Below are 21,648 nucleotides of genomic sequence, written 5' to 3'. Positions count from 1 at the left end.
AACAAGTTCCAGTTGAAGATCTGCTTTGCAGTGTAGCTAAACAACCACCAGATGGCAAATACGGTAGTGCTGTTCCTTCTGTGTGTGCCCTGTGTGTTTCTCTCTCTCCCCCTACACACACACACACAGAGGAAGGAGGTGTGGTTTTTCGCTTAGTCACAAAAAGCATATGTCAACCAAGCAGGCTACAGTGTAAAAACAGTTTGTCGCCTCAGACGTCGTTCTTTCTGTATGTGTAAAGTTCACAGCCTGCTTTTCTTTAATAAACATGGACTCTGCCTTTGAGGACCTGGACGCAGCTGGATTCCTGGAGATATGGCAACACTTTGATGCGGATGGTAAGTCTTCTTATTGTTCTTATAATAAAGATACATAAAACACAGTGGAGTACCTAGGATTAATTTTTTTGTCATTGCTAGACATTTAAGAAAGGTGACCTCTCATGAAGTTGAAATATTAGTATGCTACATATAATCACATAAAAAAAGAAGAGAATGAGTGAGTTGCTCATTTCCTGTAGGAACTTTGTATTAATCATGTCTGAAAAGATTAGATAAAACAAAACAGAATACTAAGCAGTAGTGCAAAGTTGCACAAGACACCTAAAAATATGAACTCAACTTGTTTATGGTAGAGCTACTTCTCCACTAGGTATTCATTTTATTTATTTATTTGAAAGAAAATCCAACTTTGTTTAATTGTTAATGACATCGGGATTTTCTTTTTTATAATTGGACAGATAATGGCTACATTGAGGGCAAAGAGCTTGATGACTTTTTCCGTCACATGATGAAAAGACTGCGTCCACAGGTAAGTCTGCTCTGGATGAATTATTGCGATGACAGCTGTTAAATACAGTCAAGGGCAGCTGATCAAGCAAAATGCTGAAAACTATAGTATCGTAACATCTGATCCTGACACTCTGTGTGCATGTAGTATGATTTTATCTCTATATAGTATCAGTAGAAGTAGTGGTGTAGAAATTTGCACGAAGGCCTGCATTTAAAGCTTTTTTAGTCTATTGCTTTTCTATTTCTGTTGCCACAAAATTTTAAAATTGCTGCACAGTAGGAGGTATTTTCTACTTTTTAGGCTCATGAATTCACTGGAGGTAGTTTATGAAAAAAACAAACGTGAATTGGCTGATCCCAATTTTAATTCAGACACAGTGAATTCACAGCATTTTCTGCCGTGTGGGCAGCTGAACATCTCTGGAGCTATCTAAAATGGGTGTGGTGACTTAAGGATGTTAGGCACAACTTAATTAAAGAGCTCTGGGCACTGTCAGGAAAAGCACTTGATGTGATTAGAAACTGACCATTTCTGTGTGTTTTGTGCAACGGTTTGCACTAATGGCACATCTTGTTTACTGAGGAAAGTTATAGTACTGTTGTCTTAAAAAAAAGACAGAGCCAGCTCTTTCCTAATGGACACTCAGACGAGCACACATCTATTAGCACACGTTCGTGTTTGCATGTGTGTTTATCTGTGGAACGTCCCTTGGATACTAATTGCGTAGTACTAGGACAAACAGACCACCAGCCACATGTCCCTTTGTCTTTCTGATGTTTACTTTCCATCCATAAGGCCCCCTAAGGTGATATAGTGTTTGGTGTGTTTGTTTTTGTGCTACAAAAGCACTTGACAGTCATTCTATTTTTTTCTATTCATTGCTTTTGAACTATTGGGCAACATCAGCCACACAGTGCTCTTTTGTTTGTCCTTTTGTTTCCTGGAGTGCATGATACCACAAAATTATGCATGTGCTGCAAAATATTGTACAAGAATTGCTCACAAGTTGCATACTCAGGTTTCATGTGATACATTGCAAGTCTGATGGGGCAGTAAAATCTAAACAGTGCTCAAGTTGGTATTGTGCTAGTCTAGAAAAACATGTTTTTCAAATTAAGTTGTTTGCTTTAAAATCTTTACTTAGCAACAGAGTGAGTGATACAAGGCTAATGCTCAAGAGCAATACTCTTTCTGCAATGAGAGGGGCTGGCACCTTGTAGTCTGCAGACTGTGTACACTGCATTGGATGAAGCAGAGAGTCAGACTTCAGCCCCTTAGATCCACAGGTTTCTATAGTTACAGTTAGAGAGTGGTTCATGGTTAAAAAAGAACTGAAAGATGAGCTGCTAAATATACTTCAAAAGAACTTCAGTGGCTCAAAATTATCGCCTTCAGTTGATTCACACTTATCTGACAACTGGCAGAGAAAGAAACTGGTCTGCAGAGGAAATGAAAGAAGCTGAGATAAGCATGCAACGAACTAAGTCTGCACCGCTTTTTCTTTCTTTTTATGGTCTATTTAACTTTGTTTACAGTCTATTAGAAAGTGTTTTCTTTATTCTTGAATGCAACTCTAGTACAGTGTTGTGCATCAAATAACAAGTTAAGAATCCATCAGATAAAAGCACATAATTGAAATGGTAATGGAAAATAAAAAGACCCAGCACAGTCTGTCCACTGGGAATCTCAATGGATCAGTGTTGTTCTATTCTAGGTGAGGACTCAAAGCACTTTACACAGTATGCCTCATTGACACCCATTCATACTAGTACTTTTTTCTATCTAAGTGCTTTCTATCTAACAATTAGATATTCCAATGAATACATCGAAGAGTAATTTGTGGGTTGAGTATCTTGGCCAAGGATGCTTTGGCGACCAGCCAGGGATCGAACCACCAACCTTCCACTGAGTAGAAGACCTACTCACCTAATGAGCTCCAGTCACTCCAGTCACAAGCCTCTGGATTGTTGTTAGGGTACTATATAAACCGAATGACTGATAAACGAAATGAAAAAGATCTCATTTTGTCCTAAAAGCTGTCAGCTCTCTCAGAACTGCTCTTTGACTTGAGTCAGCAGGTTGGTCTGGCAGTAATTACAACGAGCTTGCACAGGTCCCGAGGATGGTTTCCAGTGGATGGATCATTCGGCTCTGAGCCCCTTTTTGTTGGCATGGTGATAGACAGGCTGGATGTTCCCAGACAACATTGTGACCTGTAGTTCGAATAGGGAGCATGTAGAACAGAGCCTGCAGAGGTGGAGGTATGCCCTGGATAATAGAGGAATGAAATTTGAAGTAAGACGGAATATGTGAATGAGAGAGAGGTGTGGAAAAGTGAAGCTGCAGGGAGTTGAGGTATTCAAGGTAGAGTAGTTTAAATACACTTGAGAGAAGTAAAGAAAAGAGTGCAGGTAGGGTGGAGTGAGCGGAGAGGAGTGTGAGGGATGATTTGCAACAGAAGGAGCAGCAAGAGACAAAGGGAAGGTTTGCAAGATAGTAGTGAAACCTGCTATGATGTATGGTTGGGAGATGCTAGCACTAACAAAGAGAGAGGAGGCTAAGCTGGAGGTGGCAGAGCTGAGGAAGCTGAGATTTTCACTACGAAAGACCAGGACAGGATTAGAAATGAAAACATCAGATAGACAGCTCAGGTTCTACATTTTGGAGACAAAGTTAGAGAAGCAAGTTTGAGCTGTATTGAACACGTGCAGAGGAGGTACAGTTGATACACTGGACAGAGGGTGTTTGAGGTGGAGCTGCTAGGCAGGTGAGAAAGAGGAAGACCACAGAGGAGGTTCATAGATGCTGTGAAGGGGGACATGCAGAGGGTTAGTGTGACAGAGGAGGATGCTAGGGATAGGGGTAGATGGAATGTAGTGAGTAGTGAGAATGGGAATGTGAAAAGGAAGGCCAATTAAGTGAACTGTGGGATAAGCTGTGGATCAGTTAGCCTGGGGTAGAGAAAGCAGACCTTGAGAGAAAAAAAGTCTTAGATTAAATAAGTATCCATGGTGACACTGCTTAAAATAAGTGTGACTCAGCCATTGAAGTATTATGTTCAATATCTTTGACTCTTAAGATTCTCAAATATATAGTAAGCAACCTGTATGTAATAGCATAACTGGATTTATCTTATATATTATTTTTTATTACTATGCACATTTTGAACTGTTGTATATTGCACACTGTAGCTACCTTTCAGTTAAACAGTGTACTGGTTTTGTAATGGTTGAGTTTGGATAGAGAATCAATGTTTTGTTTTAATCTGCACAGGACAAAGTCACTGAAGAAGATGTCCAGAATTTGAAGAAAAGGTTTATGTCTGCCTATGATGTCACTGCTGACGGGAAACTACAGATTCAGGAGGTACAGCAAGTTATGTCTCATAACACACCTGAATTCTCCTTTTTTCTTTAATACCAAAGCTTTCAGCAAAATGTGAAAATTTCAGCTGTACAATTCTTGACTTTGGTGTGCACAAACATCCAGCATGACACTACAAAGTCACTCTCTGAAAACTTGTTTAGCTTCTTGAACTAACTTCCTGTTTTCTATACACTTTGTCTCTGAATTATCTATTCAAGTCCTCCTATCACTTCTTTAGCTGCATGTCCTTTTCTTCTTTTATTTACCTCGTGTATCTATGACAGTAGCTCGGTCTGTATGTTATCTAAGAACTGAAATTATTTGGACTAATGGGGGTTATCCAAAGTTATCCTTGCAGTGAAAAGACAGCCAGAGGAGAATAGCACAAAAATCCTAATTTAAAGAGTAACAGTCCGTATAATAGATATCAGTTTACTCTATATACAAAGTATAAACTGTACTCTTTTGTTCTTTTGATGCTTACATTATGCAGTGTAAACAATATACTGGCATTGTGAAAGGCCCACTGATTTATTTTAATTTTTCAAACATCTACATCATTTTTTTTTGTTTTAACCAGGGTTAATTCTTAAAGTACTTTCTGATTTATTCTATTGATTTCCTTAAATCATGTGACTGATGAGTTAACATGCAGCAGCTGTTCCCCAGAATTTTACAGACATATTTTCATGTCTCTGCTCTCCCGAGCTCCACTCTGGGTAATTGATGCAGCTCCCAGCAAAGCAGTAGCCACAGTGCATCATCAGAGCAATGAAATGAATTATGTTTCCTTCTAACACAGAAACTTTTAACCATTCATTAGACCATTCCCATGTGTGCAGCAACCACAGACACAAAAGCTTAGGCATTTACTCATAAAGCTGAAAATAAAAATCAATACATATCTTCCCTAAGTGCCCTGTTGAAGACTTACTGTGACCGAGGCAGGGACAGAGTGTTCTTTGTAGCTTCATGTTCTGCCCATCTGAATTTCCCGACACAGTTTCAAAAGCATAACTCAGGTTTTGTGTCAGTAATTGCTTATACAAATTTCCAGTCTGGTAACAATCATCCTTTTGTGCCAACTCTGTTTGTGTGGATGTCACTATAATCATTTTTATGTAAGCTATTAGGATTGTTGTGCTAGGAAAAAAAAAACCTTAGCAGGTGATTCAAGCTCTTATCCAAACAAATGAAAAGGCAATCGTAGTTTCAGTTGTCACATGCAGTCCCTGGCCGCTTCATTAAGTACACCTGTTAAATTAAGCAAACATCTAACAAGCCAATCCTGTGGTAGCAATCTAATTCAACAAGGTCAAGATGACCTGCTGAAGTCAAACTGACCTTCAGAACTGGGGAAGAAAGGTGATTCAAATGAACGTGGTGTGGTTTTTGGTGCCAGACGGGCAGCTCCGAGTATTTCAGAAGCTGCTGATCTACTGGGATTTTCACACACAGCCATTTCTAGAGTTTTCAAAGAATGTTCTGATTAGGAGAAAATATTCAGAGAGTGCCAGTACGATGGTGCTTTGCTGGCGTGAGAGGTCAGAGGAGAATGGCCAGAACTCTTTGAGCTGATAAGAAGGCAACAGTAAATCAAATATCCACTCATTACAAACAGATGGTGAATCTTGAAGTAGATAGGCTACAGCAGCAGCAGAAGACTGGATGCTGCCTGATATGATGAGTCTCAGTTTCTGCTGCAATATTTACATGGTAGGCCAGAATTTGAGGTAAATGGCAAGAAAGCATGGAACCATTCTGACTCATATGGCATTGCACCATTGTTGACACAAGTTCGTACTAACTGAACACTACAGGCTACCTGAAGACTTTCCATCCACCAGTGTGTGCCCATCTTCTAATGTGTACAATGCTCTGTGGTACTAGCTCAGAAACTGAACTACTTCAGAGACAAGTTCAGTCTCTGAACTAGACTAGTCTCTGAACAGAATATGTAGTAAACTAACACGTCTGTTCAAACACTTCAAACTTGTCATAGATAAGAGTCCTCCAGATCTGTGTGCAAGATTCAAGGTGAAAGAGCTTTAGCTGCGATGCTCCACACACACATTCATAAAGACTGCAGTTATCATTTTTAACAAAGTGTAGCTAATGTTCAGTCTCAAAACATAAAAATTCACTACATGTAAATGTGTGCTAGGACATACGTTGAGCATTTTATTTGCATCAAAGCGGTATAAGTTGAAATACTTATGTAATTCATATCAGTTATAGATGTAGCATCTCATCTGGGTTTGTACCAGGAATTGTTACACCCTTGAAGATAAATATGTATTTATCGACCACTTTTTGGGTCACGATGCCATCTCACCACCCTGCATGCTTGAGACATCCTCACATACATTATTAGTAGGAAGTCAAAAACCCAGAAAGCCACAATATCCTGTCTCTGCTGCAGTTGCTGTTTCTATAAATGAGTGATCTGTTTAAGTGCACTTAGCAAACAAACTGTTATGTGCCAGATATACACCATGGCATGAATTCTTTGGGGTGTGCAACTGTTATCTAAGCACACTTGCACTTTTGAGGTTTGTTTTTTTTTAATACTGAATGGAAAAATTGATCATTTACTAACAGCAACCATCCATTTTTGCATCTGTGACTTTTTTTTCACGGCATTAAAGCGAGCTAAGAAAAAAACATTAAGCAACACTTGTTTAAGCAACCGGCTCTTCAAACCACATATTTTGTGCAGCAAACAATTTTATTTACTGTAGGTCTCATCAGTTTATGCATTGCGCATATTCTGCCAGATCTGTGACCTGAATGCACCAGTATTATCTCGTATTTTAGTAGGAATGATGATCGAGGTCAGTTTAATCTGCTAATGGAGGCCTGATGTTGGTTAGAAGGACAGACAAGAGAAAAGCATCATGAACTGGAGAGGAGCCAGGATGGGCTAGTGCAGGACCACACCTAAATTAAATTATCCCCATGTGTTGTCTCCCAATATGGAAACTTTAGTCGAGAATTAAGATGAAAAGCTTCACAGAGCATCATCATTGTCTTTTCTCAGACTTTTGTATCTGTTTTTATTTTCCAGCTGGCCCATATGATCCTGCCTGAGGATGAAAACTTCCTTTTAGTTTTCCGCAGAGAAAATCCTCTGGACAACACTGTTGAATTCATGACGGTAAGGTCAAAAATAACACACGAGAGCAGAGCATGGCATGACCTAAGCATCACCCTTCAACAATTTTAACAATTAAAAGCATAATTTTAAAAAGTAATGCCAGTAATATTAAAACCTCTCAAACCCCAGTGGTATCTCGATGACCCAGAGTTTGAGGCTTGTATATGGAGAACACACCGTCAAAGATTTGATTATTGGACTGTTTTTTATATCCTCAGCTGACACATTATTTCACTGGACATCATAGACTTTTTTTGCACGTTGGAACAGTATGAATGGGCTCAGGTGTTCTTTTATTCGATTAAGTAGATTAAAAATCTTCATGGCAGGTCAGATTCAACAAGTTGCATGTAAGATTTCTGCATGAACACTTGCAGCTACTGTGATAGCCCATTGTGGTTCTCCAAACTTCAACAGGTTTTTCTGAATACACTATATTACCCAAAGTACTCACCCATGGAAATCACTGAGTTCAGGTGTTCCACTTTACTTCTGTGCTCACAGGGGTAAAATTAACAAACAAAGAATGGGTCGCTCTTCCACAGAGGGAATTCAAGATTGGTACCGTGATAGGATGCCACCTGTGCTACAAGTAAAATTTCATCACTCTTAAATATTCCACAGTCAGCTGTTAGTGGTATTATAAAAAGGTGGAAGCGATTGGGAGCGTCAGCATTTCATCCACGGAGTAGTAGGCAGCCATGTGAAATCAAAGAGCAGCAATTCAGTGGATGCTGAGGTGCAATGTTTGCAGATGTCGCCAACTTTCTGTGGAGTCAGTTGCTACAAACCTCCAAACTTCATATGACCTTCAGATTAGTTCAAAAACAATGAGCAGGGAGAGCTTCTTGGCATGGGTTTCCATAGCTGAGCACCTGCATCCAGGCCTTACATCACCAAGTGCATGTAAAGTGTCAGCTGCAGTGGACTCTAGAGCAGTGGAGACATGTTGTCTCTTCCTCTTCTCCCTCTGGCAATCCGATGGCTGATTCCAGGTTTGATGGTTGCCAAGAGAACAGTACTTGTCTGCTGGACTGTGCCAAGTATAAAGTTTGGTGGAGGGGGGATTATGGTGTGGGGCTGTTATTTGGGGAGTTGGACTCGGTCTCTTAGTTCCAGAACTCTCAGTGCTTCAGCATACCAAGACATTTTGGACAATGTCAGGCTCCCAACTTTGTGGGAACAATTTGGGAATGGCCCCTTCCTGTTCCAACATGACTGCGCATCAGCGCACAAAGTAAGGTCCATAAAGACACGGAATGAGCACGTTTGGTGTGGGAGAACTTCACTGGCCTGCACAGATCCCTGACCTCATCCGATTTGGGATGAATTAGAGCGGTCTGGTCCAACAGCGTCTGAACTCACATGTGTGTTTCTGGAAGAATCTTCACTAATTCCCATAAACACACTCCTAAACCTTGTGGGAAAGCCATCCTAGAAGATTTGAAGCCATTATAGCTGAAAAGGGTGATCTGACATCATATTAAATCCTATGGATAAAGAATGAGACGTCACACAAATTTATTTGTGTGTGAAGGCAGACGAGTGAGTACTTTTGGCAGTATAGTGTCTCTAAAGTAAATCTGCATTACACTTCCAGGGAATTTCACCAGCAAACTGCAGTTCTCTTTAGTTAATGTCCTGTAAAAACAGAATGATATGAGTTACTGTGATTTTACAGTATTCAGACAGTCTCAGTAACCACTAGACATCACATGTAATCCTTTGCCGATTTGCTTGTTTAGATATGGAGGAAGTATGATGTTGACTGCAGTGGCTACATATCGGCTCAGGAGCTGAAGGTAACAAAAATAAACTCCTTGTGAAGCAGAAGCATTTAATGTGTCTTTTCCTCACTGGCATAGCATGACTGTTTCCTGTTCTTTCACATACCAAGATGCAATCTTTTTCTTCAGAATAGAGATTCGTTGTTTTTGGTGTAATGGCTGTGTTTGATTTAGAGATATACAGTACTTTAAATGCATATCACTGCTGTGAATGTCTTTACTTTTTTTTCATAGTGTGCAAAAATAAAGTGCTATTTTTGTTTTTTTGTTTTTTTTTGTTGCAGAATTTGTAAACTAGAACTCCTAGAACTGACTGTTTTGCTGTTTGATTATTTGATAAACCGACAGGCTTTCCTGAAAGATTTGTTCGAGCTGCACCACAAGGAAGTGACACCGGACAAGCTGGAGGACTACACTGATGCAATGGTAGTAAATCCAACTCGTGAATTAGTGCGTGATTAGTCCTTGCTGAGAGTTTATGCTGTTGATTCAGTGTGAAGTTGGACTCATCGGCCCCTTCTTTGACTTAACTGTTAGCCGGATGGCCTGTTGCATTTCCTGTGTGGCTCTGTAAAGCTAGTAAAAGAGTTGTGAGTTTCCTGTATGTTGACTTGTATTGGTTGTCCCCAAAACATGACTTTTTTAAATTTTTTTATTAGAGATTTTTGCAATCCTTGTGATGTTATTTTGTTGGGATTTTCTTTGCTTTTGCGTCTATCAAATGACAAAAGGATCAAAATCGAGCAATATCAAATACAAATTCTTCTTCCCGAGTTACTTTTCTACCAGCTTCAAGTGTCAGACAGCCTATTCCTTCTCCTTTATACTTTATTTTACAAGAGATTGATTCTCCCACAGAGTCAGACACATTGATGAGCTGGCTCTAGAGTCGCAGGTGGTTTTAAGAAAAAAGGCAGAAAAAGACAGCAAACAAAGAAATAAGACAGATCTTCACTGAGGGTTACGTTTTTCATGCTTCTTAAAACATCCTGTTATCTTGCAGATGAAAATCTTTGACAAAAACAAGGATGGACGTTTGGATCTGAACGATCTGGCGAGGTACGGCTCAAAGATTCTTGCTCAGTGATAACAGCTCAAGACGTTACATGTCTCAGAATGAATTCCATTGTCTCTTACTGGATACACAGAATGTCCGTTTGTTTAGTTATTCTGTAAGAATGAATGAAGCTATTTATAAGATTATTTCAAAGCTGGTGATACAAACTATTTCCCTGTATTTTCCATGTTTTTCCCGTAAGGATCTTAGCTTTGGAAGAAAATTTCCTTCTCCAGTTCCGAATGGATGTAAGTTTCTTCTTTATGTTGCTCTTTCATAAGTTTTGTAACTGGATCAACAACAGATTAAAGTCTATGATTAAATCAAAATTCTAGTTTAACTTTTTTCCTCCTCCCGTCTCGTCCCTTGTTCATTCAAGGCCTGCAGTAAAGAAGAAAGAAAGAGAGACTTTGAGAAGATCTTTAACCACTATGATGTTGTAAGTGTGATAATACAGTGAGTGAATGAAAGTCAATCATTTCCAGACATGTTTTCCACGTTATTCATCAGCACATTCTGAATGAAAATATGGGAATATTGTTGTATGACATTGTGTGGAACAAGTGACACATGATCACTGCATTTGTGGCACCTCAAAAATGTTGCATCTGCACTGTATTCCAACTTCACAGTGTACTGTTAATTGTTACAGCACTAAGTTGCAGCATAAAGTTGTGATGAATCACATCATCGATCTCAGTTGAAGACATAAGCAAGGAGGCACAAAATACAGGAGATGAGGAAAAAATATTTAGTAGGAGTAAACCAAATTAGGTATTACTCAAAAAAAAATAAAAAAGATCTTTTCATGTGCCATCTTGCTCTCCAGCAAGTCATGTAGGTGGGTCCCATGTTGTTTGAGGAACTGAAAACAAAGAAACTCAACAGACCAGAGGTATCTGCAGGTATTTTTACATGCCACACGATGTGCAGCTTACAGAACAGGTTTATTAACTGTCCATCTCTAACGAATATTTCTTTGATTGCTTGTTCAACAAAACATTTGTTAGTATTTGTAACTTAAACCCTCAGGGGAGCAAGCATGGATGATTATTGTGGTGTAGAAGGCTGCTGTCTGGCTCAGTGTTAAACTGACTGAATATTAAAATAAAATCTGCATCTGCTTTGGCTTGCCAAATGCAAACCTAGGGGCCAAAGAATATTGAATGTTTGGATTCAGATTTTCTTTGTTAAAACACAGCAGATATTTTTGCTGTAGCAAGTACAAAAAATAATAATAATTTCAGCAGAAATCATGGGCAAAGCACCCTGTGGTGATAAAGCTGCCGGCAGTGGCCTGCTGTATAATGGCTATTATTTTCTGCGCCTGCAGTTGCCAGTTTCCATGTAGTGTGTCGATCAGATTGTAATATAAAACATGGATTCAGCAGTCTCTTTTCAACTTGTTATTGAATCTCTTATCAGTAGGACTGAGCCTAAGGCAGATATCATCAGCACTGTTTTCCTGTGCCAATTAATAACACTCACAGATTTGCATACTGTGCTGCGGTGGGCTCGGTACATCTGTAATCTAGATGATGAAGTAAATTATCCATTATGTAGTCAAATCACACTCTGGATGTTGAGTTAACGCTGAGAACCCTTCAATAAGCTCACATATTCCCTAAGGTAATCTGCATGAACTTGTCTTTAATGTTATAAGTGAGGTAATCATCTGAGTGAACCCTTTTTTTTTTCTGTACTTGGATACATGATCAAATCTGCTTACTGACAATTGTTCTGCAGTTTTCAGGATATTAAAGAATAAAGTAGTTTAAGTACTTAACGTATAATAGAGTAGAAAGATGGGAACAAGATAATTAGCTAATATTTTAACATAGGTAGAAGGTTAAAGAGCTAAGAGCTGGTCTCATGGTAAAACCCAGTTTAAGTATTTATATGACTAGTTTTTAGCACAGAATAAAAGACAGTGACGTGATTTTCAAACTTTTTTCTATGAGTCGTTTCACCGTCGCCTGCAATTAATTTCATTCATCCTCTGATGAGTTTCCTTTTCCTTTGTACATAATAATTGTGGGACAACCCTCACCCCTAACTAGCAAACAAAAGAAAGAAAGAAAAAAGGAAAAAGCTGACTGCCTGACTAATGTGAGTGGGAAGTAGTTACAAAGGATAATAAGCACCTTTGTTTTTGCCTCTCTACTTTCCTACAACTTCTTTTCTTTTTCTTGTTCAGAGTAAGACAGGAGCACTTGAAGGTCCTGAGGTTGATGGCTTTGTCAAGGATATGATGGGGCTGGTCAGGGTAAGAGTCTGTTCTTTGGTCCACTTAATGTTTGTAATGTTTGTGCCAGTCAGAGTAGTGCTTACCTGAAAATGCTGACATTAGCTTACAAAACATCGTCCTACTTAACACTATACCCCCCTCTGTTCCTCCGCATCTCAGCGGTGGTCTATTGAATCAAGATCTGGTGACTGTGGAGGGCATTTGAGTGCAGTAGTCATTTTCATGTTCAAGAAAGCAGTTTGAGATGATATAAAAGGATGGGCACGGTCAGCAGTGATGCTCAATTGGTACTAAGGGGCCCAAAATGTGCCAAGAAAATTACACTATTACACCACCACCAACAGTGTGAACCATCTGCCTGATGGCTCCATGTTTTCAAGTCACCAGACGAGGCAGTGTTTTAAAACCGGTTTCATTTTGGCCAGCCTGTCCACGTTAAAGCAAATGAAACAGGTGTGCCTAACAAAGTGGCCAGAGAGCGTATCTGTTCAGTAATTGCTGGTGGCGAAATCATTCATCCTCATATGCAAACAAGATTAATCAGCAGTCGTTGCTCTCCCTGTTGTATCACCTATGTAACTGTAGCTTCATGCTAAATGAGGGAAATCATCTCTCTCCCCTCAACAGCAGGAATGAGAGTTGCTTCCATACAGCTTCCCTGTTTTGTGTGTGACCTACATTACATGTTATGGCGAGTGTGTAAATGTATGTGAATATATTTCCTTCCAGCTGGATTTATCAGAGTCCATACTTCCTGAATACAAAAACTGATCATGCTCATGCACACACACTGATGACACGTTGCAGTAAACAAAAACAAAACTCCTGTTTTCTACCCTTTTTAAGGGTGTTTTTCTTAAGTTACACAGATATTAATCTATAATATAAACAAATGCCAGAAACTGAATACAAAGAAAGGAAAGTCACCACATTAGTTAGAGATGAATTTCTACTTTTCCCCCTCTCTCCTCTCCAGCCTAATATCACGGGTCCTGAGCTGGACAAGCTGCGAGCCGTTCTGCTGCGTCACTGTGATGTCAACAAGGATGGAAAGATCCAAAGGAACGAGTTGGCTCTGTGTCTGGGAGTCAAGCTGAAACATTAGAGATCTCTACTGTACTACTGGATTATGAAACACTGACGCTACGTGTGCTGTTTAATCGATAATAAATGATAGCTAGTGGAATGCTGTTGTTACGCTCTAAGTCAAGTTGCTAAGTTATTAAAGGTCAGTATTCATGGTGTATTGGATCCTGATATGCTAGGCATAATAAGGTGCTCTTTGGCGAGATAAAATGCTGTGGCAAAATAAAATGACCTCTGATCTGAAATTACAGGTTATTTGTGCATGAAAACAATGAGGTTTGAATGTTATGTTGAAATGAACTTCAGTGCATACGATTTGTGGTATATCAGTGTGCTGTTTCATGTGAAAATAAATACTTTTTATTCTGATGTAATGTTTTCTTGGAGTACCTTATGCACTTGCATGTTTCAGAGAAAGCTTACTCACAGGATGTTGAGAGTATTTTTACTGTAATGGTCTGCAGAGGAAATAAACAATGGTGTATTGATTTCTCGTGTCATGTAAAATCTTTAAAATGTAAAGTCGATGCTGGTGTTTCCTGTAGAAAATAATAACATGAAAGCAGTAGCTGCACAGCCTTTGTAGATGAGACACCTTTTCAATTTCTTTTATCACATTGCTGATGATGGCTGGCCAAACACAAGGAAAGAATTATAATGTTTGGAGTGTGCAGAAGCAAATAAGGGGCTACAGAAGGGGTGTCAAACATAAGGCCCAGGGCCAGAATCAGCCGGGCGAAGACTCCAACCTGACCAGCTGGAATGCTTTGGCTTAACTGTGTTTTCATACGTTTAATACGTTTAACCACTTTTCCTGCTGATAAAGATCTCAACAAGCAAAAGACAATTAAATGTTCCTGTTTTCACTGTCTATAGATTTTTTTTTATTTATTTATTTTGAATGAACAAAAACCTTGTTTTATAAATACAGAGCGGTCTGGGCAAGTGAACTATCAGCACCTTTTCTGTAATATTACACATTTGTCAAAAAGGAAAACCAAGACGGGCTGTGGAAATTCAATTTCTTCTTCTACTTCTTCTTTTTTTTTTTTGTTTACCTTATATTAAGACATCTCAGAGATTAGTTATTACACTGACAGAAAAGAGAGTTTCACTCATCCAGCCCACTTCTGGTCAAAGTTTGCTGGATGTGACCAACATGCAAAATGAGTTTGACACCCCTGGTCTACAGATTAATCCAATAGCCTTTTGTCGGCTGAACGTTTGTATTCTACAAACACTGTTTCGGATCAGGCTAAATGAAGGTCAGGTCTAAATACTCCACCACATACACTGTAACACATGTCATTCTGACCCTTCTCTGCTGACAGCTCACAGAGATGGACAATGTAAACTAAAGCTGTTAAAATAAAAACAGCCCTCAAGCCACTGAAAGGGACTTATGGTGAAGACCTAAAAGCTTTACTCTGGATTACAGGGCCTCATTACCCTTTGAGTCTCCACAAAGCTCCTGTGTGCTTTGATATGTGTGTGTGTGTGTGTGTGGGGTCACTCACCACAGAAGCCCTGCTACCTTTACACTGTTTGCTTTATACAGGTAATAGGTTCAGTTGCGAGTGTTTTCGTGCATGTCTGGCACAGTTAAGGGCTGATTGTGTGTTTTTGTGTGGGCAGAGCAGCTGCTACACAATTGCTGCAAACACTTTCCCATTATGGTCAACCACTGTATCACATGAATCATTTGCAGTGGATGTTTAACAGCTATTGTAGGCGAGTAGGAGGGAATTTCAATAAAATACAATTTCCATCATCAAGGCTGGAGCACGATGTATTCAGAGTTATTCAGGCCATTTTTAGAAATACAAGTTTTACTGTTTAGTAATTCTTGTATTACCAGCTGAATAAAACTTAATTTTAGATGACAGTGCTTTCAGATTGACCTGGACTATATCTGGACCACTATCAGCCTGCCAAAGGCTGACGATATCACAAATATATCTTGAGTCAAAACAGAAGGCTCTTGGATTTTTAGCCCCGCTTTACCGGGAAAATGTAATCTTTTCTTTTCTCCGGAGTTAGCTTAGATATAGATGGCTACCTCCTTCATTTATGAATAAAAATGACTGCACAGAGAAAGATCCATATTTTTGCATCAATAATTTCCACTTTATAATATTGTTTCCATTTATTTAGTGGAGACGTGACGCCTCAGCAGAGCTAAACATCCCTGAACCACCATTGCTCCAAGCTCCTAAACAGGTTATAAACCTGTTAGGTAGAGCTTAATTCTTAAGTAATGGCCCATGGATGGATGCATTTATTTTGTAGTGTTCCACTGCAAGAGCTGGGCCTGACACTTTAAAGCTCTTGGAGTATGTCTATTGAAGCCAGCAACAATATATGGTTAAAGGGTAGCTATAGTTAAGTCTAAGATGAAGATATAAAGATCATGTTCACATCTGTGCAACTGTTTCTGCAAACATCTGTTAAACTTATCTGAGCAAACAGGAAAGCATACCGCCTCTGTATTGGAGGAAGGAAGGTTCAGGGTTTAAGTAGTCATCATGGGCTCATCCGATTAGAATGAGAATAAGCAGTCATCAGTCATTTGCAGGTTTTGTCGTTTTATTGAATAATGGGTAAAGAAAGGAAAGACACACATGGACTGCTCTCTCTCATGAAGGAAGAGTGAGGGGTAGGTGAGTGCAGTCCTTATATAATGAGTGACAGGTGAGTGCAATTAAGGCCAAGCACCACACCCAATTAAAGGTGAGGAAAAGAAACAAGGTGCATCTGGTGAAGTGAATGTGCTAAAGGTGAGCCTTAATCAGCCGCCCCATATTTCTACTGAGAAATATGTTGAAAGGGTTAAAGTTGTTCTTTTTTCATGAAGCGGGGCAGAGGAATCAGACATGCTACAGGTTTGATATAGTTTCAGGGGGTCAACCTGAGGTTGACAATGCAGGCCAGACTGTTCGGGGCCGACCATGTAGCCAGCGGTGGCGACCAGCCACGTGGGATGAAGCTGCAGGCCCAGACCTGCAGACCGTACAGTTTTGCAGGCGCTGGGAGCATTGTACGGGACTTCTAGACCAGGTGATGCAGGAGCAGGCAGCGCCTGACCACTGGCGGAATGGCAGCCACAGGCAGTGGAACTGGTGATATGCCGGTGATGACGTAGGTACTGCTGATGGTAAGTAGGAGGTGGCTGAATGAATTCAGAGCCATCAGCGGACACGAGGATGTGCTGGAGCGGTTCACCTGAACTGGAAGATGTGAACAAACATTGGGCATGCGTGAACTGCTCTGGGGTTGAAGTCTGTGATTGGACCTTGAGTGTCCATCCTAAGCTTTTTGACTGCTGAAGGAGATCCAAATGGTCCATGTCTAACTGGTGCAATAGGCGTAATAAGGTGGGTATGATCAGAGCCTGTGAGCAGTAGTGGAGCTGCTTTGTTAATAAAGGGTAATGGGATACCTTTGAGATGTTGTATCTCTGTTGGAGAGATGATGTGTGTGTCTGAAAGTGCTAAGTGACTTGTGTGGCATTATTAATTGTGTAAGTTTTGTGTGTGCGATGGGAGAAATCTGAAACTGTAGTTTCAACTTCCTGATGGACAGTTCTGAGTGATAATTTTCAGCTTTCCCAGTTAGTGGAGATGCTGAGCTGTGATGTGAAGCATGGTACGTGGTCATCATCAAGTATTGCATATGTTTCCAGGTTCTTTTGCCATTACGCCACTTTCTATAACTTTTAGTACACTGGGACAGTCACTAGGTTTATCAAAGCAGTGTACTCACTACAGGATTAACTTCAGTTCTAGGTCTCTGATTCACCTCACATAGGATCTGTAGATGTCTTCTCATGCAGGTAGCACAGTCTTTTCTCAGATCGCACTTTGCAGCCTGATGAGTTCTAGCAAACGCCAACACCGCTTTGTTTCTCTTTATCCAGTGTATTTTCTCATCCTTTGTCTTGTTAATGAACTCAGGGCACTTGCTAATGTGGTGTTCAGGTGAGCAGCAATATGCACATCTTGCCTTAGTCATTATGATGGGTTGTGTTGCCTGTACAGGATTGGATGGATTTGTCCCATGTAATATTGTTGTAAGTGGAGAGGTGTACTTTCGGGCAGGTCGTGGCTGGTTAAAAGATGAAACAGGACTGTCCTTTCTTGGTTGACACTTGCATTCCATTCGCAACCAGGATGAGAACAAAGGTAAGTCATACATCATATCTCCTTGTTGCCTGTAAATGTGCCGCTTGAAGCGACTGGAATGCTCTGCAGGCAACTTTTCAAGTAGGCGCCGACATGGGAGCCACAATTTAGTTCTGTCCGTCCTTGATCACCCATGGTGCTAAGCAAACCAACTAAAGTGTTGCACACGAAGAGCAAAGTTATCCAGAGTCCCACCATCACCTGCTCTGATAGGAGGAAGCTCCAGTATATTCGTAGCTCTTTCAATGCTAGCTGTCTTGGATGCCCATAACGCTCATCAAGAGCTTTGATGGCTTGAGTGTATGGGTCAGGAGCATAGGAAAAGGAAATCAGTTTAGCTTGGTCTACGCTCAGATGATCGAGAAGGACATGATATTTGAAGTGCTCTGTCTCATGAGGGTCAAAACAGGTTAGTAAGGGCCATTGTAACAGCCTATACTGGCATCTTCACTGGTAAGGTCTGGGAAAGAAGGACCCTCAAGCTTATATACATGTGTTCTAATGCTAGAGGAGTGACCCGAGCTAGCAGTAACAGGTACCAAAGGTTTCTGTTCATGTAAGCCATTGGATGTAGCTTGTTGCGGCTTTACAGGAGCGTGCTGCCTTGGTTCTGGAATGCAAATGAGAGGTTGAGCGGGGTCTTCATCTAGAGGAACAGCAGGTTGAACACATGAAATCTGGTGCGGACCTTGCAGTTGTGTGGCCAGGAAATTAAAAGGAGTCTCATCTGGTGTAGGAAAACTGGTCTAGGCAAACCACTTGACGGAACTGCAGCATCTAATATTGTTGAATTAGGGAAAGGAGGGCGCAGCAGCCAGAACTGCACCAGACTGACGGCTAATCTGTGGGGCTGAAAGGGTGATTGACAGGTTGCTGGATCAATCACTGGGAACTGCTCATGTTGCTGATGTGTTTGGGGAATGACTTGTAAACCGTACACAGAGGATTTGCTTTCATCAGATGAGACAGTGTGAATTGAAGATCTGGAGGAACTGCGAGAATGGGGAGGAGATAATTGAATCATAAATTGCCTAATCTCCCCATCGTCATCAGGAGTTCCCTCATCACCTCATCTTGACTGGTAGGTAAAGGAGCAGGTGATGTCTCTGGTTGGCTTTCTGACTCTCCGTCAGGATCCTGCAGCCCATGTGTGTCTGTGTCACTATGCTGGCATTCTGTTTGACTCTCTGTATCACATCTAGCACTTATACTCCCAGGGTACTGAACGCCATACTGCAGGTGGGTAGGAGGTCGCCCACGCCCAGAACTTCTCAAATCTCCAGTCAATGGCAAATCCATGATAACACTACTCCGTTCGGAGGACCATGTATTGGAGGAAGGAAGGTTCAGGGTTTAAGTAGTCATCATGGGCTCATCCGATTAGAATGAGAATAAGCAGTCATCAGTCATTTGCAGGTTTTGTCGTTTTATTGAATAATGGGTAAAGAAAGGAAAGACACACATGGACTGCTCTCTCTCAGCTGCCGCCCCATGTGGGAGTGAAGGAAGAGTGAGGGGTAGGTGAGTGCAGTCCTTATATAATGAGTGACAGGTGAGTGCAATTAAGGCCAAGCACCACACCCAATTAAAGGTGAGGAAAAGAAACAAGGTGCATCTGGTGAAGTGAATGTGCTAAAAGGTGAGCCTTTACAACAGCCTCACTTGACATATATGGTGGTGTAGAGGTATATCTGTGTAGTTTCTCAGTCATCCAGGCCGTGGCGCTCTAAGAATCTTGGAAGAAAAGCGAATGGACTTCTTTAAATTCTCTTAAACTTCTTTAAATATCCTTTAAATGCAGATGTACACTGTGCCTAAAGGAGGCTGTCTATGTCCACAGTGAACAACTGTCACTGAATAAAGGGGGTGTTGTGATACCAACTGTCCGCCACCTACAATGCAGTTTTGCGATCAACATCCACTCATATCTTGTGTCAGGTGACCCCGATAGGTCATCCCCAATAGGGTGAAGCAAGACCTCACAGTGGTTTCACCCAAAAACCTCTGGTGGTAACGAGGCACACCTTTTTTCACACCTTGGCTCATGTGGTGAAACACGTCATTAACAGTTGGTCAACGACCTTTTTAAGGGACAACCCCCTCAGGGTTTAAATAGCTGGGATTTGTGGAGGGGAAACATCTTCACAAAACATCAGGTGCTTTATTTTCAAGCTCCTGAGACAATGTAGAGGTACACAGGACCTTTCTGTGTGCTTGGAATAAGTTGAATACATTAAAACTGAAAAACAAGTCTGCATGACATTAAATCCTTTAAATGTTCTAATTCATCCTCAATAGGAAAATCAAATTATTAATAATGTAGATTTTAATCTATAGTGTCGGTACATTATTACAGGCTGAAAATGGATTACAAGACAGCGAAGGCGTTGCTCAGTTTTTGACATTAACAGTGCTTATACATTTATAAAAGCAGATTTTGTTCTTTTGCCAATTCAATGCAACTTTATCATCCAAAAATACTGTGGCTTGTCTGCTCGCTTTCATGTCACACTTTCACAATCAACAACCTGCACCGGGAACCTGTCTCAGGTCTGCACCAGGCTGCACCTGTCAAAATTCACACCAGCCCAGATTGCACTTAAAGTGCAAACAGGCAGTTTGTTTTAACCAAACCGAACAGGGAAGGTATTATAACAGCCTTAGAAACTGTTTAGATTTGGATTGTTTCTGAGCCCCACCAAAAAATCAAACATGTTTTATGATTTGTTTTGAATATATTTGCACTACTGTCTTATTAAACGTGAGAAGGGCACCTGCTGGGTTACTGCTTTAACAAGGTAGATTTTACAGCCAAGAATCAGTCCTAAATTAGTCACTACTGCGTTTTTCCTTTGAGTGTCTTAACATTAACTCTCTAGAGTTAATGTTAAGACACATGGCGTCTGATGTGTTTTCACTTTGCAATCATTATACTGTCTTTGTGTCCAGTTCCAAGAACTAAGATAGCTAATGAGGGCATTGTTTTGCATCAGTGGGACAATTTTCCTTAACAAAACAAATAAGTTGTATGTGAAGTTATATCTCATGTTAATGATGAATACAAAATAGTCTTGAATGTAGCATACTGAAGGAACATTTCAACTGCTGGGAGATTTTTGCTCTACATGTGAAGCTACACCTGTTGTTACAATATTGGTGTGCTAGCTGGAAGCCCTTTGAGTAATTAAGACACAGCTGCTGAACCAATAAGTGCATGCATATTGGATTGTGTGTGTATGTGTGTGTGCCTGCATGTGAGAGGGAGAGATGGAAAGAGGAGACATTTCCTTCCACACAGAACATCATTTTAATATTGGATAATGCTGCCCTCTAGCAGACAGGCTAGGGAGTAAAAAAAACAAACCAAAACAAACAAAAACCCCACCAACATTCACCCAGAGTAATCCTTTCACCATTTTTGTGATTTCCAGTGATAATAAATTGAGTCTGCAAAACTGTTTAAGGTTTATTCTCACTTGTTGCACTCCTATAGCTTCTTGTTCTCCTATAAACATTGACATATAAATACAAAAGAAACCCAAAGTGGGACTATCAAATTAAAAGTAAGGTCATTAGAGTGTTAAAGTGTCGCACTCATATATATTCTAACTATACTGATTTCCTGGTTGATCACTTTTGTGCATGAATGTTCTCTTTATTCCCAGAAGAGGCCACTATAGAGCTATGCACGAACACTTCACTTTTTTAACAGTATGTCTCTTTCTTTATTGTTCTCAAAAGTCCAATGTTCTCACAGATGCAGATGAGCTCATGGCAGTTTAAAGAAACAAAACAAAACTTTTAGCTGACCACGTGTCCTGACTGGAAGTAAGGCCAGCTAATAAAGAGCCAAGAACATGTTCCACATCTTTAAAATCTTTTTTCTTTCTTTAGATACATTTTTACTCCCTAAAAACAGAGACTACATGCAATTTGATGGCAAAGCCTGGCTCTTAAATAAATATGTGCAGGAA

The 21,648-nt window shown here is 40.3% G+C and overlaps 1 protein-coding gene across 1 annotated transcript; it reads left to right on the top strand.

The window, feature by feature from the left end:
* The first annotated feature begins 155 nt into the window (after positions 1-155).
* scgn (secretagogin, EF-hand calcium binding protein) lies at positions 156-13,981 on the top strand. The gene is made up of 11 exons (XM_031751893.2): positions 156-338; positions 740-810; positions 4,066-4,158; positions 7,226-7,315; positions 9,061-9,117; positions 9,451-9,528; positions 10,106-10,161; positions 10,362-10,407; positions 10,539-10,598; positions 12,357-12,425; positions 13,384-13,981. The coding sequence occupies exons 1-11, from the start codon at positions 269-271 to the stop codon at positions 13,510-13,512; spliced, it is 819 nt and encodes a 272-aa protein (XP_031607753.1). The 5' UTR covers positions 156-268; the 3' UTR covers positions 13,513-13,981.
* Positions 13,982-21,648: the final 7,667 nt, after the last annotated feature.

Source organism: Oreochromis aureus, linkage group 11 (genome assembly GCF_013358895.1).
Source record: "Oreochromis aureus strain Israel breed Guangdong linkage group 11, ZZ_aureus, whole genome shotgun sequence".
Lineage (NCBI taxonomy): Eukaryota > Metazoa > Chordata > Actinopteri > Cichliformes > Cichlidae > Oreochromis > Oreochromis aureus.
This window is presented reverse-complemented; position numbering and strand designations above follow the sequence as displayed.